At 42.9% G+C, this 24,243-nt stretch overlaps 1 protein-coding gene across 2 annotated transcripts in view; it reads left to right on the forward strand.

Annotated features, from left to right (window-relative positions):
* The window catches only part of pbx1a (pre-B-cell leukemia homeobox 1a), a 73,790-nt gene that overhangs the window by 32,297 nt on the left and 17,250 nt on the right, over positions 1 to 24,243 (forward strand). For both annotated transcript variants that reach the window (XM_052088644.1, XM_052088645.1), the window contains exon 3: positions 22,878 to 23,122. In XM_052088644.1, the coding sequence (XP_051944604.1) occupies positions 22,878 to 23,122 (245 nt within the window). The remainder of the gene's footprint in view (positions 1 to 22,877; positions 23,123 to 24,243) is intronic.

A 24,243-nucleotide genomic window follows, 5' to 3' on the forward strand; every position in this document is an offset into this window, starting at 1 on the left:
ACTGAAGTTGTGGCTTTGCTAAACATACGTAGTGGAGCTTGTCTTTGTAAAACGTGTCTCACAAGTAATTCACTCCAACAAAATGACAAGGACAATCGTTTGCAGCTGCAATATAGTCACTAGAGAAGCAAAGCTTTCTTGTACCACCCTTTCTCCTTCTTTGTATTTTCTGGCAGTCTGGATTCCCTGTGAATTTAGATTTTTGTGTATATAAATGGAAGAGGGGCCACAAAGGCTTTTTTTTTTTTTGGTGTTGAAAGGCAAAGTGTGTTAACAGCACTTTGAGCTGTCGGTCCATTTTCCCTCATGCTGAAGCACCATCGCGGCGTGACAGAGAGGATTGGACCTCACTGAATCGTGCACACTCTCTGTGTGCATCGTGGCTGCGTGTGGATTGTTCCATGTGTCTTCATCTTCCTTGCTGAAATCCCTTCTGAAATCTCGTGCCAAAATCCAATTGAATGCCCATATCCCATTTTTGCGACACTCTATTTCCATGTTCCTTTCAAGTGACGCATATCCAATATATTTTGCTTGCATTCACCAAACTCATGGAACAAACCGCGGATACCCAAATTACACCCAAAAAAACCCCAAAACGCTCAAGCATAAATGCTGGGCAGTGACAACATGGATATAGACAATCATTCAAAAGTAATACTAATAATAAACATTGCACAGCTCTGACTTGGCCTGGGCAGAATTTATGTTTATTTCACCCTTTCAGGGACAGCCGTGACTACAGGGGACAGGTTATCATGTTATCAGGTTACAGGGTTTACGAAAGGGTTAATGACTGACACATTTCGAACAAAGTATATTTGCATCTTGGGCAATTGATGATGCTTTTGTTGTAGTGTAGCCTCAATGCAGGTTTTAAAATATGTTTATTTGTGTTATTTGAGCAGATGCTGATGCGTGTGTATACGTGAATAATGTTCTATTTTTTAAGGGCTCGCATTGATTGGGGTAAAGCTGCAATGATTAATCATCACCTAATCGATTCTCAAGTGAATCGAGAGGCATTTCTGATCATTGATTAATCGTTTTGAAGCAGAGTTTAATTCAAGCCTCTCAAACAGTTGCTTTTACTTTAGAAAACAAAATAATCAAAATTCTTTACCCTTTTTCTGACATTTTATGGACCAAACCAGTAACTGAATCTTAACTTAGCGTTGTCATTTTCAAAATAAAAAAACAGTCCTGTTTTCAAATAAAGGAATGGAAATTAAAACAATGTTTAAAAAATTGATAAATTGATTTGTCAACAGAATAATTAACCTATGAATAAATTATTAAAATAAGCATTAGTTGCAGCCCTAGTGTATACTAGAGGTGCAGCAATCGATCACCAAGTAATTGATTATCAACTTAAACGCTAATTATTTTTGATCATCATTTAGATATATCTTTTAATGTAAAATTGTTCAAATGCTCAGAATTTCAGCTTCTCAATAGTAAATATTCAATTTCTGTTGGCCCCATAAAGGTGGACTGATTGTGTTTGTGCGGATTCAAAATAAATTTTTCCTTTTTTTTTTTGCATTTACTTTGGAAAACAATGATAAAAAGTTGTGCCTCTTTTTTCCTCAAATGTAACAGTACATGTAATCAGTAACTGAATCATAATTAAGTGGGTTGTGGATTTTCTGCAGTCAATTTGAAAGAATGCTAATACTTTTTAATAAACGAATTTAAATGAAAATAATTTAGGTTATATCCGATTAATCGACAAAGCAATCAACACATTAATCGATGAAAATAAAAATTGTCACTTTTGTGGGGGACACAGACACAGATAGGTGTAATTTTCAGTAATCATAAGGGGATATGTTCACAAAACAAAACACAAAAAAAATCCACAAATCTCTGAATTGGCGGAAGCCAAACCACCAATATATGATGTGCGATTGCAGATCAGATCTTTGTGTTTTTGCTCGACTCGCATTTGCAGTTATCGAGATGTATCAGATTTTTATTAACATTTGAAAGAGGCCAGATTTCAATCCGTGATTCAAATCCCGACTGTGCCCCTCCAGCGCAAAAAATCGGAATTGTCACTTGAGTCGCGCAGTGTGAATGGGGCCTCGCAGTTGAATGTTCTTGCCGCTTCAGTCGCCCGAACATGTATTTGCTATCCAGATGTTTTATTTTGTGAGCCCATGAGACGATCCTCCCTCTTGTCAACACTGGTGGGGGGGAAGAAAAAAAAACGGTTGGAGATATACGATCTCTCCTGTAAAACAAACCAATTACTCCCCATTGACAAGGCTCAAAGCGAGCTTTTATTGGCCGATTCAGCCAAATAAAAGTTTATTGCACGGGTGGAAAGAGGATGTTGTCATTTTTTGCATAGCCTTTCCAAGCCAACGTTTATATGATCGCCGATTATTACGCCTGGGTGACATTTAAACTTTATTGAATGGGACTTTAAAATCTGTGGGGAGTATGTAAAATATGGAGGGATCTTGTTTCTTTCAGGTAGGGGGTGAGACATTGGAATTGAGAGCTATTTGAGTGTGGGCCATGCAGTTTTCAAATTACAACTGGAGTTGCTGAAAGAAAAATGATTTTCCTATTTTTCTTCAATCCATTTTAATATCCATCGACTTCCCACATATTTCATCTGATTTACATAATTCAAATTTCAGACCACGTCTTGCATGCTGTTATTTTTTTGCAGTCCAAAAATTCAGTTTTCCCAAAATTGGATATTTTCAACTCACAATTCCCCATTCAGTCCCAATGGCACATTTACCATAGCAGATTCACAATGAAAACCATTCAGCTCATTCCCTTCACATTTGGGAACAATTTTGAACATGCCAAAAATTAAAAAAAAAATTTAACGACTGAAATTCCCAACCAAAAAAAAATCCCTTTTCATTCCCAAGGACACATTCAACGAAACAGATTCACATCATTATTTCCCATTTGAAATTCAAATCAATTCACCTTTGTAACTTTTTATTTTGCCCAAAATTTCCATGTCCCACAAAAAAATTCCCGTCCTTCCCATTCCTTTAATATCATTCCGTATCATTCAACATTCATTCAGCATTCTCGTGCATTCATACAAAAGTTCCAAATATCTCATTTGAAAATGTTAATATGTTTTAAAAATATGTACAAGCAAAATTATTTGTTACAATATTAGCCAAACCACGTTCACAATTCCTCAATATTTTGCGGGAAGATTATAGTAGGAATTTAGCATCGGCCTTAACATCTTCAGATGAAATATGCTTGGGGGACCCCCCACCCCCCAAAATATTGCGAATTGAACTCTGCTAATTGATTTCTTTGATTATCTTAGCTCATGTTTCATGATATGATTGTGATCTTTAGGATTGGTTCTTTTGCAGCACCTTTAGCTTCCTTGTGGAAAAAAAACCACACACACACTATTTGTCACACGGCCCAGACACAAGGAAGCTCTGCTCTAAAAGAGAGATGGCAAAGAGGTCCTGCCCCCCCATCCTCTGTAATTAAAAGGGGGTTTCTGTCAGGGGCTGCTGGTGCTTTGTGCGGCCCCATATGTTTGGGCGCTGATACAGCACGGATTATTCTGTTTGGAAGCCCGATAACAGCCTGTTTATAACCTTGGCAGGAGCTGGAGTGTAATCTGGCAGCAGCAGCAGCACATCTCCGCTCAACTCCACCTCCTAAAATGTTCACACAAGACCAGATTGGCTATTTTCACTTCAGCTGGGAGAAAAAGTCGTAAAAAAAAAGAATAAATAAATAAATAGGGTGTTGGGGGCTTGAGGGCGGGGGGATGGGGGGAGGCGCCTCAAGTGTTGAGTGCTGTTGACATGGATGTGGAGTGTAAAATTAGAAGTTTGGTTTGGCTGTTTTCAGCTACATTCGGTTTCACATGCAAGTGTGGATGTTTTTCCTCTGACTTCCCCCTCGCAAGCCTTTATATCGCGTGTGTGGTTGCACTAAGTAAATTATACACTCACTGGCCACTTTATTAGGTCCAGTCATGTCAACCAATACAGGAGCTTTTATTCTGGAACAAATTGGACTGAATGTAGACGTGTGTTTCAGTGAATTTTACTGTCATTGAAAAGTTCATTTCATGAAGCAGTTTAATTGAAAAAGTTAAACTTTTTCTTTTTTTTTTAATATCGGCACACAGTGACAGAAGAATCATTTTTCAGCTGCCTGATTTTTTAAAATCATGTCAGATTGAAATTTCATCAGGAGGTCAATTTTGAGTTTTTTCCTTTGGCTTGTGTGGCCGCCAAGGCAAATGCTTGGATTGACATAATCCAAAATGTCCGTAAGTCGGTAAAAATCACTTAATGAGATTTATTTTTATTTTTGGTGTCCATTTTCCATATCAGGGGTGTCAAACTCATTTCACATTGTGGGCCACATACGGAATCGGTCAATGTCAAGTGGGCCGGACCATTAAAATTATACCATACTCTGCTATAAATAACCAAAATAATACGTAGTTCCTTTGTTTTGGTCTAAAGAAGCACAAGAACATGAAGAAAATGTTGAAATTTAATGAACATATCTTTTACAAAACGTTTCATGAAGGACCTTAGACTTCCTGAGATAAATGTGCAATTTACTTTTATCATTCACATATATGCATTGCAACTGATCCCACTGATTGTACAAAGGTACAAAAGATTAACAAGTCATTGGTATAAAATATAGGAATGCATTTTAAGATTAAACGAGATTTATAAAGAAACAAATTTTTAAACCATTTACACATTTGCATATAAAATCTAAATTTCATCCCTGCCTACACCTTACAAACCAAGGAGAGTGCTATTGAATGTGTTAAGAATAAAATATTCACATGTCCTTGATAGCGTCTGCTTTGTTGGCTCTGTCTCAGTGACAGACTGAGACTGTTATTGTCTTCTTCTCTGATCAAAACAGTCTGTCGCCTAGCGGATACTCCATGAATTTCACCTTATTACAAATATTCATTCCATGTCTTTTATGCATTTTTTCACTTTTAAATGATCCTGCGGGCCTGATCGAACCTCCTTGGGGGCCGGTTCCGGCCCACGGGCTGTATGTTTACCACCCTTGTTCTACTGTATATTATCATGTGAGCGATTGTTACCAGACTAGCAAATGCTGTTAAAGTGCATGTAACCTCGTTGTGGTTGCATTTTAGCTTTGGAGGTATTTGAAGGCAAGAAAGAATGAAACGCGTCTCCTTTTTGCCCACCTCCAGGGACTCGACATGCTTTCCCCATAAACGTGCACGCTAATAAGAGGCCTCCAACCTTTTTGCCGATGAGTTTGCAGAGTGCTGAATAAAAAAGTCACTGGTGGTAATGCACTGTTCTCTCTATGGAGGACCCTTAACTGGCATGCTGCAGAGGCAGGCAGTGCTGCGAGTGGCAGGCAAAGAGAACTGTCAACCTGTCACATTTCTCCCTCCTCTTCCCCCTGATAAATTAAAGTTACACAGTGTGCGTGTTGTAGCAGCGGAAGGCTGTGCAGAAAAAGCCCGGCTCCTCAGGTCTCAGGAGATAGCTGGCAACTAGGTCAGACTGATAATGTAATCCGCTGACTGGATCCTCAGCCCACTACATCCTGAGAGAAAAGCATGACAGGAAAAAAACAGAACAGCCAGAGTTGGGGGAACCCCCCCCCCCCCCCAAAAAACAACTTTTTGCTTTTGTTGCGCTTACTTAGCATTACCCTGGTGGCTCATCCCAATCAGATTCATACTTCATAGTAATGCCCATTGTTGTGAGGTTGCGTATGCGGCTGCACAAAAAGCAAGTCGTCTATGCACCTTGCGTTCCTCGCGTAGAAATCTTCCTCGCCCAGATTCCTGTTTATTTTTGTCACTTTATTTTTTTTTGCATGTTATCTTAGCGCCGCACACCGCATTGCAAATCCACAACAACGCGGTATCACAGGCGTCCGCGGGGAGAGAGTGACAACTCCCTGCATCAGCAAGGTATATTTTCATTTCCCATGCAGTAATTCCACAGAGGCTCAGTGGGCCCAACTGTGACAAGTGTGCCTCCCTGCAGGTGTGGAAATGAAACGCGGGGCCTATAAATAGCACCGCACAGCCGAGAGCAGGAGGGGCAGCAGGGGGGAGGAAGGAGGGATGAGGGGGGAGATTGAGGTAGTGGTGGGGGTCCAGCTGGGGGTGCAGGTGTGGAAGAAGCTGACCCGCACAATGTGCTGCCTCCTCACCCAAGGGCTTTGAAGGAAACTGTAGAGCCACATCCTATTCTTGTTTCGCAGCTGCTTTCTGTCTGCAGTATCGCAGGAATTGTTACAATACTTCTCAATCTTAGTAGATCCCTCTATTGCTTACCAAGTGTGGCTGTAATAAAGCTTTAATGGTCTCTGGTTGATCTGGAGTCTCCTGCCCCAAACTCGATATCTATTGTAGTACCAAGACTCACCTGTAAGAGGCAGCACAGTGCCACATAGCATCCAGACTGACGGAAGTCGGTGGAGGAGAAAAAGAAGAAGCTCACCTAACTGTTAGCTTCTCTGATGTCTCGGTGGCGGGTGCAAACAATCACAATGTATTTTGCGTTAAATGACTTGGAAGACATGGTGACAACTCCAGAGAGGAAAATAGATTGAATAAATTTCAGTCGATACTACCTCAAAATCGCTTAAAACCTAGATAGATCCATAGTCGCATAATCACGCTGAAGCACATTTTACGTGATTCTAAAATCAACTAAAGCGCATCATGACCTGTACTCTGTAAATATATCCATCAATGTTAACATTAGTCAAAAGACGGAGGTTTTGTTCAGATTTTGACCAAGATGCCACATTCAGTCTTTCTTGACTTCTGCCAGAGCCACGGTAAAGTCTCAAGCATAAAGTCATTATTGTGTATTCTTGCAAATGAAAATAAAAATAAAGCAGTAATGATAGCCTGTTTGATTATGAACGAACATAAAACTGTTTTGATCACTAAAGTGACGTGTAATGAACCGAAGGACCAATTAGACTCTTTTACCATCTTAAGGAAAACCACGGAATAGTTTTCTGCGTGATTATTAAAAGACAATAGATTTGTTAAAAAAATAATAATAATAATAATTAAATCTTTCTAAGGATTCCGGTTTGGGACAGACTTGTTGGTTTGTTTTGCTCTGTGAGCCACTTATTTGAACTGGTCGGGATGCTGGAAAACGTGATGTCACAATTCATGCTGTTTCCATGGTTACGGCCCAACGAGTGCTGAGTGATCTCCTGCAGACTTGAGTGTGCCCACCACACCGATCCTCCTCGTTTATTGCGGTTCTACCTTAAGGTAGTCGTTCCTGTCGCAGTTCATGCATCTTGACAACAAAACGAAATGGAATACTTGCCTGGTAATTGTCAGCGTCTATTGCACTGTTATGTTTGGTGGATGTATTTGCACTTTTGTAGTTATTTGAGCAGGTTTCCAGAAAAATCAAAGTCCCGTTTGATTTTAAACTCGGCTCAACTTTATTTCTAGAGCACTTTAAAGCATCCGTGGCTGCATGCAAAGTGATGTACATAAAATAAAAATCGGACCTATAAAAACACAGACAGTCAAAACAGTAAACTAATCACATAAAAACAGGAAGCAAAATGAAATAAATTATGCATGCCGAGTCTTATGCTCAGTCGAAAGCGAAATAATTAAAAATGGGTTTGAAGATGAGGTTTAAACACGGACAGGGGGGTGGGGCGGGGGCTTGCCTAGCGTTTAAAGGTAGGCCCGTTTAAAGGGAGGGAACGGCAACAAAAAAAGCTTAGTCCTCTCTGAGGTTCCGCTTAGTTCTCAGGACCTCCAGTCGTGTCTGGTCCGCTGATCTGAGCTACCGGGCAGGTACATAGAGGTGGATGATCTCCGAGATAAAAGATGGGGTGAGACCATTTCAATATGTCAAGACAAAAAAAACTATCTCAAAATGAACACTAAAATTGTGTTGTGTGTGCGCTCTCCTATGAGCTCTATTTAAGGAGACAAGTAGCAGCATTTTTGGACTAACTGGAGACGCTTGAGAGAGGACTGGCAGACTCCAAAATGAAGCGCATTACTGTAATCCAGCCGAGATGTAACGGCGGCAGCACTTACTGTTTCTAAGTGCCGTTGTGAAAGGAGAGGCATGACTTTCGCCAGAGGGATTTAACAACCGGAGCAATTTGCCGGTCCAAGTTGAAACACCGTCCAATTTAAAACCCCAGTTCAAGACTGTTGGCTTTAGATAAGACGCCAGGAGGCCAGGGTCAACTGGGACCAAACACCAGATCTTCTGTTTTTCTTTTCGTTTAAATTCAACAAATGTGGTGCCATCCAGGCTTTGACTTTCTCCACATAGGACCAAAGTGGCCTGAAGGAGAAAACATTCTTTTGGCTTCGAGGAGCAGATCTGACTATTGTCCGCAAAGCAGCAAAAGGAAACACCATGTTTCCTAAGATGGAACCCAGGGGCAGCAAATACAATAAACAGCAAGGCCCCAAAATTGAACCCTGTGGAATACCATACAACAGTGGGGCAGTGTGGGACTCAGGGCACCTAAGGCTAACAAAACAGTCCTGCCTGCCAAATAGGATCTCAACCACTCTAGAGCAGTCGTAATAATGCCCAGTACAATGCACCATAACATAGAAGACATAAAACACACCAACTCGCCTGTGCATGCTAATGACATCCATTATGAGAAGTGTACCAAAAATACCTAATTTCAGCAAGACATACCGGTAATTCTTTATCACAATAACTGTTGTGTATTGTATTCAAGAAACTTCAGAACTATTTAGATGGGGGCATGGGTGGGGGCTGATGCATAATATGCCATTAACAATATTTTCTTGTGTCTGCATCATGCTGAGAGCTCTGTAATATTCTTTGTTCTCCTTTTGGAGCAGGCTAGCTTGTTTTTCCTCAATGCTGAGAAATCACTATGAGGTCTACTGATTGACAGACACATGCAGATTTAACACATATTAACCTGCGGTTTCTGTCTGGAAAATGGGTCAAACGTGGCTGGAATGTGCATTGAGCAGACGCACATTTGTCTTATTTGAAAGGTATATTCTGACATGTGCGACGGATGCCACGGGGCTGTCTGATTAGTCAAGCGTTTTGCAGCCTTCTTAAGAAGCCTCGTTGTCTTGATTATTTTTATTATTTATTTATTTTTTAAAATCAAGCCTGCGCTTTTCGGGCAGAAAAAAATGCAGCTTTCATCTGCAGTGGATGAGTCGATACGCTTTTCATTGAGATGTCGTCTAGCACTTGCACGCTGGTGTTTGCATTAATGCATTAATTCCTTGGTGCTATGTGCTCTTGCTAGCTGCAGGCTAAATGACACATTCCCACCCGAATAAAGGGGAAAAAAAGCACTCCACCGCTGTAGTGCCACTCCAACACGACTCTGAGACACACATACATTTTGACTGCTAAGTGACAGCAGGAGCTCCCTGTGACCCACTATTCTGCTGCAGTGGGACCATCCCACAGGCCCGTGATTAATGACTTGGCTTTATCCGCGGGTGGAGTGGTCACTTAGACTGCTCAGACCACTACTTCTGCTGTAAACACACTCGGGCGCTCTCAGTCCTCTCGCGTGTGCTTGCATTGTCACGGCCAACGTTTTTTGCCTGAACCGTTTGTCCAAGCTTGAACCTCCTTCTTACATCCTGGGATGAAATATCAATATTATTACGTATTGTATCGTTATTTTTATTTTTATTTATTTTTTGTTAAGTTTAAGTAGATGCAGAGTGTTCTTATAATTGTATCTGGATCCTAGTGGTGGACGATACGACGATATTAGGTGATGAAGAACTTTAACATGTTGACGATTCCATAAAGCCAAAAGACCATGAAATCGTCTAACGGGCGCATTGTACCCAGTTTAGCTCTATCGGGGCTCAGAGCCGCTGACACGCACCCGACGAACCAATCATAGCATGCACAATGCAGTGAATGTCCTGCCTCCTTGTTTGTTTGTGTAGCGGGAAAGCCAAAGCGAAACTGAGTTGGTCCCGAAAACCCCCCCTCCACTTCCATAGTGTGGTTTGGCTTTTCCCCCGGAGGACAAGGTGCAAACCAAAGTTAAATCCAAAGTTTGCAGACTCTGTGCTGACGTCGGATGGCAACATGACGAAATTATTTAATCAAACTTGCGGAGACAGCAGCCATAATATGACACAGACAGCCAAACAAAATGGAGATCAGACACATGGCAGCTAGAGGCAGCCGCTAGCTCCAAGGTAATTCAGGCCCACGGTAACACAGTCTTTTAAACAAGTGCACTCCATATGAAAAAAAACAAGCAAGCGGCGGAAAGACGGAACTGAGGCAGTGACTCATGATCATAACCATCAAAACAGTCAGTCGAAATGGAGGGGTTTCAAAGTCTGCTCAAAGTACTTGTGAGCTGCGCAGCTGTAAATATTTCTCCAGCTACTGCTACTCTCTACTCTGAATGCCGCGATGAGATTGAACACCAAATTCAGGCTGTCCATTCATTATTATGATTTCTTTTTCATTTTGAATTGACCCTTTTTTTAATAACCTATTTGGTGGGTTTAGTTTTTATGTTACAAAAGTGTCATGTGTTGTTCATTGCCTTTTATGTTAACGTTCATTGTGCAATATGATAAAAATTGCACTACTTTAATTAAAACCTGTTCGAAAAGCTCATTTGACTTAAAATGTCATTTTAAACATGTTTTATATGAGGGCAATGGTCAGTAATGTACAAATCAATCTTTTAAAAAAAACAATCTAAAAAAAGAATTATGATAAAATTGTGATTTTTATTTTTCAAAAATCACGATATGATCTTTTTGCCATATTTCCAACCCCTACTGGATCTAGATGATTATTTTTTTGTGCAACAATTTGATGGAAATAAAATCGTGTAAATTCAGCACACCATTCTTTTGTCAAAATACAGTATTGTGTATTGTCAAGACGTCATCACTCTCCAGAATGTGTCACCAATTAATCTTTTATCTGAAATTTAACTAAAATATTGTATTTTGTTTAAAAAAGGAACCAAAAATCAGAACGCGAGCAGATACTTGCATTTTTCAGCCTTTTGCTGCAATGTCCCCCATCAAATAAAGGAGCTATCATGTTGCATTTGCACAGTGCTATTCAGTAATGAATTCAAAGTCGCACCACCCCGACGTTTCTTTTAATCCCAATCCAAATCCCACAAGGAAGTCATGTCTCAAAGCCAAGCGAGGCGTGCACGGTTTCACAAATGGAGTGTGATCCCTCATATTGTTTTCCGGTGCTGACAGCGAGGGGCACACTTTGCGTTGCTCCCACTGGCGAGCGCCCGGGCCTGGCAATGCTGCAAACCTCGCTGGGATTTGTGGAGTTGTGACAGCGTCCAAACAAAGTGCACACGCAGCAGAGCAAAGCTGCTCGGACCGCTTCTGCCTTGATGCGAGGCTCCATGACAAATGCTAACACCGGCAGCGAGTGTCTATGTGTGTGTACAGTATGTCCCGCTGGAGAGAATCTTTCACGTATTGAAATATTTCAACAATGGCCAATTTTTGGCACATTGAATTCTGTGTCTCGACTTGGTGTTCAACTTGGTGCTCAGCTTGGATGACCTCTTCCGGCTGCTGCTTCGCTTTGTCGTCAATTTAATAGTTAACAGCAAATATTAATCAGAGATGGTCTTATGTGTCCCGAAAAGTATTTTTCACGCTGATTTCAAAAATTTTCTTTCGACTTATTTATTTTTTGTGGCACATCAGGTTTTTGAGATATTTTCATTATTGGCTTTTAAATTTGATCCAAGCTGCTCATTGTGGATTTGACCATGCGTTTTTTTTATAGGAAAAAAAATCCACCTGTTGCTGAACCTTGCTCTCAATTCAGAAATATAACAAAATATATTACTGTATTAATTTTTTGTGTTATTATATTATTGTTACTGTTGTGAAAACCTGCGGCACTACAGGAAAAACGGGCACATTTTAGATCAAGATAACTGGTTCAAACTCGAGGCCCAGGGGCCAGATCTGGCCCGCCACATCATTTCACGTGGCCCGCAAAAGCAAATCAAACATGTTGTTCTATGCTGCTTGCTAAAATTGTTACCAAAATTTCAAATTCTCATGTGTAATATATAAGAGAGCTATTGTAAGTTTTCTTGTTACCAAAACCCTCATTATAGGATCGTCGAATAAACCATTATTCTTGACTTCCTTATCTGGATTCATAACGGCCCTCCAAGGGAACTGGTTACTATCTGATTCTGATTCTGATAATGTGGCCCACGACAAAAATTTGTTTGACACCCCTGATCTGGAACATTTTAATTGAATTGCTGATTTAAAAAGAAAATGTACAAATTTGCTGACCTGTGTAAGAAATCATTTTAGGGTTTTTTGTCCATTATTATAGAATTTTGTAGTTTTTTGTATATTTGCTCCTGCACCTCTATGACTATTACGATTAATTTTATTTTATATATTTTTTTAAATATATAATTGATTATCAGAATTGTTATTTACTGTATGTGTTAGCTGTATATTGCCAGTCAAATAATTTGGTTAAACTTTCTACTGCTGTTGAAGGACAAACTGTGTCCAAAAATTTGGCAAGGGCATGTATTCATTGAAGATATGAAGGCAAATTTGATTATGACCTGACAGGCCTTGCTCCCACTTTGAAAAGTAGCATTGTTCCAGTGCAGATGCCAATGCAAAAACCACAAAGCAAATGTAGAATCGTGTTTCAAAACACATGTAGTGAGCAAGCAAAGTGTGTCCAAGCACCTGACTCCAACCGAGCACAACGTGAGAGGGCTGATTCCTTTGTACAATAGACTGATTCTTGACTAAATCATTTATTACCCCCCCCCCCCCCACCCTCCCACCACAATACATAAATAAATCAATAACATCTAGTACTGTGACTATGACCTACAGGCTTTTCCAGAGTATTCAGGACGGGGATTTCTCCATTTGCCCGAAAATCCAATGGGTGTTAAAAGTCATGTCAGCTTATTCAACATTGAAAGCAGCTTTTCAAGCGGCCGCACAACATTGACAAAGCACTTAGTTATCTTTGTGCTGTGTCATGAGGCAACAACCGTGTCCCTTGTTGCTTTGCGGTTTTGTGATCCAAACTTGTGGAAGGGTTTGGGGCTTTTTTTTATTTTTATGTATCACCCTTTTTTATGACAGCCCAGAAATGAGCCAAACTCAAATGGCCACCATTAAAAAGAGACAAGAATCGATCGTTATCTGCCTTTTCTGTTCGGGGCACTCGCTGGAAATAACCGACATGTACACAGAAAGGCTCCATTTGGAACATGTCTATATATAGCCAAGGCAATCGGATCATATCAGTTTACCGAGGAGGAATTGGCATAAGGCTAACATCATTATCATGCCATTCAAAGCACTCAGTGACCACTTGTGCCTCATAGAGAGGAGCATTGTCATCATGGAATCTATTGCTCCTGGTGGAAATGAAATGCATCACGAGGTCATGCAAATAATGACTCACAATCGTTTTAAATAGTGGAGCGGAAGGCCGGATGTGTCGTGGAGCACACAGTGGACAAAAGTATTGGGACCCCTGCTATTTGAGGGTATACGTACACAGTTTCCAGTGGACAGCAATGATGTCGCCGATCAAAGTATGCTAATTATCGTATGTCTTTGTGTGGGGTGTGTTAAGACTGGATTTTTCTCCCTGATCTACTCAGAAAACGATCACCGTCACAATTGACAATTCAACCCGTCCTGTTTTTACGATCACCAATACGATAACAAGTTAGGAAAGCACCTGAAGCGTGCATTGTTGCCAGACAAAAATTGAGGAGCACCAAGTTGTGTTGAGAATTTCTCGAGCGTGTTTGCCAAGTCATTCACCACAAATAAAAACAAAGCGATTGTACAGCAGCAATGTGGGCCACAACTTTTGACAATGCCCTCCTCAGCACAACCTCTTATCATAATGTTTTTGTTTTCTGCTGCTCTATGACACTTTATCCTTATTGTTTGTTTATTCTTCTTTTTATTTATTCAGATAATTCATTGTGTGCTACTATTCTCTAAACTGCTGCAACACATGAATTTATGCCACTAGGGATCATTAAATGATTATCTTGCTATTCTGTACACTGGACAAGGAGTTACCAAAAGTGAAGCAAACAGTAAATGATTTTTTCACACTGCACTTAGTTTTCTTGGTGTTCGCAGCGGGACAGCGCCCAAGGATAACAGTGCCCCTCGTGCAAGCTTGCCCATATTTGGAAATGCTTGCGTAGCAGCCAACCAGGAACTAACAAGGACACTTAGCCCGCTGGTTGGTGAATTGCTGTGAGCACTCTGAAATCACTCCACCAGCACTTCTCCTTTTGGATGCGTCTTGCGATGTCACTGTGACGGCGCTCTCAGTTGAACATATTCCGACTAAAGTAGCGCGACGCGGCACGGCGTTCCGTCCTCGCAACCTCGTAGCGCTGCATGTTGCCGTGTGAGGTGTCAAAAGGTCTTCAGCCGGGCCCGCTTCTTCTATGTCCTCTTGTTCTGATTTTCTGGCTGCCCTTGTGGATTGTCTCTCATAGGTCAGTCGTGATACTACAACAGATATTCTTTTAGAGACGGACATTCGCGATTGTCGGTGTGTCTCAAGTACACTACAAGAGTAATGTAGAGTCCAAAAAAATTGCAATTTGTGTATGAGCAGTCAAAGTAGAAGATTAAGAATGCAGGGGCCTAAACAACCCCCTGATTGATTGCTTCATTAATGAAGGTTTCCGTCTCCGGACGTTTGTGCAGATCTCTCCAGATCACCATTCTATGTCCTTTCCCCCAGTGAGCAGCGTTTCCACTTTGGTGCTTCCAGCAAGGCGAGTTTGAAAGCCAGCCAGTTCCCCCCCTACTTCTTCCCCGTCAGCTAACGCGTGTTGCAAGTTGTCGAGCGTAGCCGAGCAAAGCCGAGCAGAACCAGGAGTGATGTCGTCTCGCGGCGTCCATATGGCGGCCGTCCTTGCACGCTAGCTTGAGGGAGCCTTTCTCCCTCAGATGTTCAGAAAGGAACCTCGGGCTCTCAGACATCTCCCCCGCCACAGTTGAGGAGGCTCACCATGGCACCCAGGTGGTGACCCGGGCCCACCAGGCAGAGCGGAACAAGAACATCAGCTTCAGTCTCTCTCCCCCCCATTGTCAAAAAGCCTCCCACCCCTGCTCAGTGCCATGCCTCCAGATGTGGCTTAATTTACTGCGACTGTGCTAATTGCTGTAATTAAGGATTAATTACTGTTAATTACCTTCGCATAAACTCATCACCAGTCAAAGAGCGGAGCCTTATGAAATGTGCCATGCTCAGAAACACACACGGCACAGGCGTGAGGAGGCTCGTGTTACCGGGCCGCTTGTTCCGCGTCACGTCCCGGCCCACGGGGACGCTTGTAGGGCAGGACCGCCACCGTCGCCGACTTGCGACGCCTCGCCATCTGTCAATAAACGCTCCGTTTCAGCATCAGTGCGCCGGATGCCATTTGATTCGATGTTATTTATCGGCAAACGCGACACAATTCCACTCCGATAAATAAATCAAGCTCATTTTCGTTTGCGGTCATAATTGCATTCATTTGGTATTGTAATAAAGTAGCAACGGCAAAGTTTGAAACAAAGTGAACTTTTATAAAAAATAAAAAAAAAGTTTTGTTCCTCCTTGTCTTCAGATTGCCTTGAATGCTTTAGTTCAATTTTTTTTGGTCCCTTCTTTTTCCACGTCAAGCTGACATCATTCCGTCACACATTTCTTTATGTGATCATCGGCTGCTGGCGCAGCACCAAGCTGTATTGAGACAATTCCCCTTGGCAGGCTTCTGGTAGACGGCCAATCAGAAGCAAGTGGGATTTTTTTTTCTTTTTTTTTTTCTCTCACTGTTAATCTTACCAGAAGTCAAAAACATTTCCAGATAATATATTTAATCAGGTCGCCCGATATGAGGTTTCTGAATGCCATCCAAAAATGTGGTCGCAAAATTTCTGATTGAAATCCTACTTTCTGTTCAGTCAACAACGTCAGGTACTTCATTTACCTTGCAAGGAATAGTGTAAATATTTAAATAGCATTTGAAATAAAATGCTATTTAAAATACCTTTATGGAGTTTGCATGTTCTCCCTGTGCATGCGTGGGTTTTCTCCGGGTACTCCGGTTTCCTCCCACATTCCAAAAAACATGCATGGCGGGCTGATTGAACACTCAAAATTGTCCCTCCGTGTGAGTGTGAGCGCGGACGGTTGTTCGTCTCTGTGTGCCCTGCGATTGGCCGGCAACCAGTTCAGGGTGTCCCCCGCCTACTGCGGCGATAGGCTCCAGCAAGCACCCCCACCCCCCGACCCTCGTGAGGATAAAGCGGTTCAGATAATGGATGGAAGGACAGATTGTGGCAATACACGAGAATTTTCTGCAGTGATGCCAAACTCTAGTCCAGTCTTCGTCTCAAGAACAATCTTGAGAACATATTTTGAAAGCCTTCTTCTTGTCACTCCCAAAGGTTTTGGTCTTATTTTGGTCGTGGACTGGCCAGAATCTGGATTTTGGATCAAAACCAGCACTGATCATCTGTTCTTCAACTTCATTCCTGTGATAATAACAAAAAGGCCGAACAACAACTTACTTTTAAGATATTTGCATTGTGGGCGGAAAAGAAAGCTGAAAGAAACTAGTTGTACTCTTGTAATTCGTGACCTTGCAAAATTTAATCTTTGTAAAATCTCAGAATGAGACTAGGCTGTGACCAAAATCTCTCGGTGTAAGTTTTCCAAGACTCCTTTCCATAGCTTCTATCTATCTTCTCTTCTGATGTACAAATAGCTACAGTGAATGCTAGACTCAGGCAAGTTTTGGCTTTAGAGTGTATGGTCTTGCGTAGAACACTACTTTTGGATGTACAGTCAAACCTCGTTTTTCGTCCATAATCCGTTCCAGAAGGCTGTTCGAAAACCGAAACCACGCTCTTTAAAAAAAATAAATAAAGTTTATTGAATACGTCTGCTTACAATGGAAAGCGACACGAGCAAGCGTCACTTCCTCGTCTACACGAGGAAGTGTCATTTCCTCGTGTAAGGAAGGTGAGAGGAGTCAAGTGGTGCATTCAAGTGCGCTCACTTTGTTCGAGAACCGAAATGTGTTCGTCATCCGAGGTATAAAAAGATCGAAATATTTGGTTGAAAACCCTATTGGTCCAGAACCGAGATGTTCGCAAACCGAAGTTTGACACTATCTGAATTCCCCTGTCCAGGCATCGTTCTCAAGTTATGCTTGATCGCGAAGTTAGTTCAGTCAGTCAGATGAGTGAGCGGTACTTTTCTGTGCCTGGTCCATAGGCAGGTCTTTGTCTTCACCAGCACGTGATTTTTCTCATCCTCATTTTTCAATGCGACCCCAAGGACTACATACAGCGCAGTCTCAGAGATCTTTATTTCCACACACCTTGAGAAAGACTGACAGCCCGGGGCTACTATATCGACTAGCGTAACAATGAATTATTTTAATGAAGGGTTTTTTTTTTCTTTTAGCGTAAATTGGAGTGCAGTGCTATGGTGGCAAGGGGGTGTTCTGAATGGTCTTCTCCTCTGGCACTGGCTTCCTCATTATCAGGCCAAGCCCCCGGGCCTCAAACTGGCCTGCTTAGGCCTGGGATGCTGACGATAATTACCGTTATTAGGAGTAGCTGCAGGGAGAACTTGTTCTGAAAAACACCAAGCTGAGTTCTTGCCTCGCTCGCAGACGCATGCGAAAGTACCCATCATCGGCGGAGAAAGCCAGTGAGAGGGAGGCGAACGGGGGGGATAAAAAAAAAAAAGGGAGGGGATGAGGGGAGCGGCCACCAAATCCGCCTAATGTGACGCCTGTCAGCTCGTCTCCTACCAGCTGTCACCTCCCAAATGCACTGGGGTTCATTTTTTTAATTGACACCTCGCTTTCCGATTCCATTTCTATTTTTCGCCTTTCATTCTCCATCCATCGCTCTCTCTCCCCTTCCTCGCCTTCGCCATGCCCGCCCCACCCCCACCTATCGCCCCCCCCAACCGCTCCTTGTCCCTAAAGCGTTTCTTTGGCGTTTTTTCCTCGTCCTTGGTATTCCCCCACCACCCCCACCGTGCCCGCCCAGTGTCAGATACAACACTCCCTTTCTGCACATGATACTCGAGATGGCTGATAAAACATAAAGCTGTTTTAGAGCGACTTTATGACGGTGCCCTTGTGTACTGAGCCTGTACAGTTTTCCATTACCTGGTGATGGAGGGAACATTTTGGGCCACGAGACACTCCCCGGAGTCCATTGACAGATACCACAAATCTACATCCCAGCCTCTACTGTGTTGCATTTTCAAGACATTGCAGGCATGTTTGAGTGCGATTTTTTTTTCTTTTGTAAACAGCAAATTCCAATTGATGTGGCACATATTCATTTTGCGTTCTTTGGAAGTAGGTTAATGCCTGTTTGAGAGTGTCAAACCAAACTGCATAATTATCTTTGTGAAAGCAAAAACTTTTGTCGTGGATCTCCTTCGAGTGTGCATCTCAAGCCGTGACCTGACTTAACCCTTTCATGGACCTGTATTGATAACCTCTAACCCGATAACATGATAAGCTGTCCACGTAGTGAGTGTTGTGCTTGAAAGGATTAAAAAAAAAAAAACTGTAACAAAATCGGTTCTATTTTTCTAGTTTTGTTTTGTTTGACGTCGTCTTGCAGACAATAAGGTGCATACATCCAAACGTCACTGTACCGCCAGCAATGATAATAGCCTGCCTTATCTGAGTAGAGTTTGGTCCCAGTGTGGGTCACTTTGAGGAATGACGCGGCGGCGCGTGCTTGTAGCAAATGCAGATGAGCGGATGCTGAACTCCCCGGTGGAGCACGGAGGCGAGGACTTGTATTAGTGATACTTGTCATGTCTGCTGTAAATCACACACAGCTCCCCCCCCCCACCCCAGCCCTCCCTTCCTTCTCCAGGTTCCTAGGTTGTTGTTTTGTCTGAGAATGCTGCGTGGCAGGGATGAATGGTGGTGATGTTACATTATCATGTGGCTGTCGCTTTCACTCCTGCTGACTGGTCCGTGACAGGCCCACACACACACACACACACACACACACACTTGCAGAGCGGCTGTGTCAGGAGCAGGCCTGATTTATTAACTGCTGAAACCCTAGATGACATGTGCCCACACAATCAATAGAAAGCACAGCCAACGCCGGGTCACGTGAGCGGGACAGGAGCGCGTCGAGGAAGGATGCAAAAGGCGCTCGCGCCAGCTTGCTGAAGAGTATATTGCATTACTCCATTGATGGGAAATGGATCCAGTCCAGCGTCGGTTGCCTGCTGCCAGTCCGAGATGAGGAAGCTCCATCACGCCCGCTGCCTCGTTTGGCCGTATATCTTCCTAATTGTGACACCATGCTTCAATATCGTTAATTAAACATCTTTTTATTTAAAGGCGCTCGCGTGGAGGCGGCCGCACCGAGGTTGCTGGCCAATGTGTGTTTTCACCCCGTGCTTTCGTGCACTGTGTGTGTTTGTGTGTGTGTGCGCGCGCGCGCTAGCGCCGAGTACCTTGATGCTTCCCTGAGTGGGTGGCTTAATCGGCGTGTTTATTTACGCTCCCGTTGTCTGCACACAGCAGGCAGTGCGGCGGTGGATGCCAGCCAGCTCTTAAGGGAGTAAAGCATCAGAAATTAGTTTTGTCAATAAGCAAAGCAAAGGCTTATTCTTCGAATTCCATTCATTATTCCTGCATACGGCTGGAGGATTGTTTATGATGCCTATTCATTTTTAATATGTTGCCTTTTTGGGAGGGTGGAAGTGCTGCCCCACATTGCATACTAGGAAGGAAAGGCGGGGGGTGAGGGGGAGGTATTATACAAGAGCAAGGAGGAGACAAGAAGGAGGAGGAAGAGGAGGAGGGTGGGAGAAAGAGAGGAACATGTCCTCTCATTGTTCAATTAAGTCTGTCGGTAATGATCAAGATGAGATGATGGCCATCTTCCCTTTATAGATACTAATCTGCGACGGCCTATGAAATAAAGGCAGTTTGGAGCGGCACAATAAAAGGCTCTGCGCGCTATTATGCAAGCGACCGCATGTGATGTATTGGACTGGGCCACTTGTGCTTGTGTCAGGTGATTATGTTAATGCACGCTCGGCGCTTGCAGAGTTCACAAAGCGCACTCTGACTGGCATTAAGGCCTTATCGATTCCTTCGCTATTAGCCAACGGAAATAAATAAATCTGATGGCCGTGGCCGGGGTAATTATACGCAGCGCAGCGGATTGTTTGATTCCCCCTTATTAATTGTATTTATTTAATCCATTTCATGCTTTTAGCCGTGCACTCTGGGAGTCGGAAGCCAGGGAATTAATAAATCATTCTCGGGCTCATTAGATTTCCCCCCCCCCCCCCCCCCCCTTCTGGTCGGGATGTGCCGCTATTTTGTCAGCATCCAATTGGCGAGCGTTTCCTGCCGCTGGTGTGATTCACATGGAAAAATGTCTGCCAGTGCACACACACACACACACACACGCACACACACACACACACACATACACACACACACGCTTGCGTGTCTGAGCCTCCCCCCGTGTGAACTCCTGACCTTTTCCAGCCGTCTGATGGCCATTGACATTTGCCTCTCGAGTCGAGCTTGCTCACGTGTTGGAGCTGATGCGAATGGATGATGATATTGCTTGAGGAGAAAAAGAGAAGGAAGGCGGGGAGGAAAAAAAAATCTGGGTAGAAGAAGAAAAGAGGGCAGACGAGCTCTCCATCTGGACCCCCCTCTGGCCACAAAGGTCACAGGGCGGCTCCGGCTTACATGGTCATTACAAAAGAGCCGCCGCTGTGAGTGGCCACGGCGGGAGAACAATACAGTTTACCCTCGTCGTTTTTATTCAGGATGTGCTGCTTATTATATCGCAGTGTCCCGCGCAAAACACGACGGCATGAAAGCGGACGAGCGGCGCCAGCTTTGTCTTTGTCCTTGAAGACAAGCGGATATAATGGAGGGCTGCACCTGGTCGCCTTTTCCCTTTTCGGCACCTTGGCAGGAAGACAGCCTGAGCGGCTCCTTTAGTGAGGGAGCCTTCTGGTGGCGGCAAGAGGCAGGACAATAAAAATGGCTCTCGCCACTTTGTCACGTGGCAGCCAATGCAAACAAGCTGCCTTTGTAACTTTTCACTGACAACATCCGAGGACTACAGAATTGGCCCAAATATAAGACTGTTTTTTGCATTGAAATAATGCAAAAAAAAGTGGGGGTCGTCTTATATTCGGGGTTTAGACGATATACCCATTCACGACGCTAGATGGCGCCAGATATCATTGAAACGAATGCTGAACTTGACTCCCCAGGCCAAAGTGAATCCCTGTCATAAAGAATAAAAATAAAAATAGCGGTAGCACGAAGAAGAAAAATAAAAAAGAGCGGTAAGAAAGAAAAGAGAAGAAAATAATCGAAGAGATAACAGAAAATGGAGAAACGTAGCGACAATCTGGAGAAAAGTGGGTCGAAGATCGGCCAGGTTAACCGGCAGCTGAGGAGAAGTTATGATGGAATCTACATTTAAAAAATCAGAAGCCATTCATTTACTAATGTGATTGCACTTTAGTTTACAGATTTAAATGTTCATATATTAAGATTTGAATGTGGCAAAATAACATGCTTTTTCTCTCAAATATATTGTTCTAATCATCTGTTTCAGATGTAGTGTAATTATTTTCTGTATAAAAATTAATTTGATGTTCAAAAAGTCTTTTTTCAAACTTGAGTCTTGAAAAAGAGGGGGTCGTCTTATAATCGGGGCCGTCTTATAATCGGGCCAATACGGTATTTGTATAAAGATAGGTTTATTGTTGTTATCGTGTTATCCTGTAAGTAGTTTGTAATATTCGGCATTTCCTCATTACTTTAACATTGTCCTCATTAGAGTCACGGGCAGGGTCTGACCGATTAAGGGTCCGGTGTCCGGTTTAATCAGCCGAAAAAAATCGGCAGAGCGGCCATTGTGTTTATGTTTGTGCACTGTTGGGCACACAAGCGCGCGCGTCCATCTCGGCGGTCTTTTTCTTTGTCGTGATTGTACTTGGTCCTCTTCATAACGCCAGCCAAGTGTTCGTCGAGGGCCGCGGGCATGTGACGACAGGTTCAAATGCGCTCTCACCTCAGCGCGAGTGTGAGCAGACGTCAGACCGAGGGCCGCGTTCGTCTGACAACATGCTGCATATTGGACCGCCTGCTGCCTTTCAAATGCACTCAAAAAGTCTTTCCGAGCCTGTAAGCCCTTATTAGGATCATCATTTTAGATTGTTTGTTGTTTTTATGATTCGGGCATCAAGATTCTTGACTTTTGAACTTTAGCTCTGCCGCCTTTAAAATATGTATACTGAAATTGAGCGGCGTGTCTTTGCATTAATAACATGAATAAAAATATGAATATGTTTAATTGATGATGTGCCTTTTAAATACCCCCTGACAAGCCAATAAAGCCATCAGGCAGAAACTAACCGTAGTCTGAGCATAAGGAACGCAATGAAAGATGAACTCTGGTGCAAGGCTTTGTTCTTTTTTTTTCTTCTTCTTTTTTTTATGCATGAAATGATCGTCGGAATCGATGAAATTATGGTTTTATGATCTCACCGAGCTGCCGGCCTGTCTGAAGCGGCAACGTTTTATGTCTCAGGCTTGATCCATTAAAATGACGGCCATATTTTAAGGAGGATCGTTTGCTAGACTGACACGGAAGATGGTTAAGACGCTCCCCAAGTCGTTGTAAAACGTTCTTTTTTTTGCGTTACCTGGAGTGACAATTTGTCAGGTTGATGTCACTGTTTTGACGCTACGGTGTCTTGCTGTGTTCTCCCCAGTGCTCAGTATTCGCGGCGCCCAGGAGGAGGAACCTCCCGATCCTCAGCTGATGCGCCTGGACAACATGTTGCTGGCCGAAGGCGTCGCCGGACCTGAGAAAGGCGGCGGGTCGGCAGCTGCTGCGGCGGCGGCGGCGGCCACGGGGGGCATCGGCGCCGACAACTCGGCGGAACACTCCGACTACCGGGCCAAGCTGACGCAGATCCGACAGATTTACCACACGGAGCTGGAGAAGTATGAGCAGGTAGGAGGGGCGACGACGGCAAATTATAGCAATCAGTTAGTTGGCTAAGCCGGAGACGACCGCAGCGAAATAAAATGATCACATCAGCTGAATCATTTTATTATTTCATTAGCTTTAATTCCTTTTGGGAGGATTCCAGCTGGACTGTTATTTTGGCCAGACATGAAAGCCTTGAGTGAGAGGAAGCGTATTTCCTCTAACCAAAACAAATACTTCAGATGGGCAGTTTCGACATCCAAATTGTCTGTTTACAGTGGGAGGTTGACTTGAGTTTGATCAATCATTTAACAATTTACTCAATTTAGCTGTTCAATTTTCTCCATTGAGACGAATTGAAATGTCATTCAAATAGGGGTGTCATGCAAACCGATTTGAATCGGAAAATACGTTTTATTTTAACAGATGTGAGTGGAAATCGTACCAAAGTGAATTTTCCACAGTCAAGTAGGCATCCCTAAATTGTCACGAAGTAGCGACCCCCCCCCCCTCCCCCCGTATGGGTACATGTACATGTGTATGAGAATAAAAATGTGTATGAGAATAAAAAATATTTATAAGGCCAGATTTAATGGTATACATGCATGTAGAAGTAAATTTGGTCGTAACTAACATTACTTAATGCAGTATACTAATAGATTTAAACATGTATAAGTTAGGTTAGGTGAGTGTATGAATAACAAAATACAGTAAACATATACAGTACATGTAGTACTGTATATGTTGCTCTATGTGACTCGCTGTTGTTTTGCTCTCTTTCGCTGCTTCTTCCGGACTTTTTGCAGACAATTATTTTTTATTTGTATTATTATTATTTTTTTATTTTTCTGAAAATGTTTGAAAAAATCCGCAATGCACTGAAGCCGCAATAAACGAATCGCGAAATAGCGAGGGATCACTGTATAGGTAGACTATTAGCAGTGTGCTCAAGTTTAATAATGGTTTCATCCCGATAGCACAAAAGCTGGCCATCAGTTTTTCACGTCAATGATCTGTCCTGCTCCTCATCCTCCTAGCGAAGACAAAATGAAACCAGTCTAGTGTGGCTTTGATTTTCAGCAGACGGGTCAAAGCAGCTGTCACGGTCGATTGTGAATGTGTGTCGAGGCGCAGGTCACAGGTCA

Source organism: Hippocampus zosterae, chromosome 15, assembly GCF_025434085.1.
Source record: "Hippocampus zosterae strain Florida chromosome 15, ASM2543408v3, whole genome shotgun sequence".
NCBI classification, from domain to species: domain Eukaryota; kingdom Metazoa; phylum Chordata; class Actinopteri; order Syngnathiformes; family Syngnathidae; genus Hippocampus; species Hippocampus zosterae.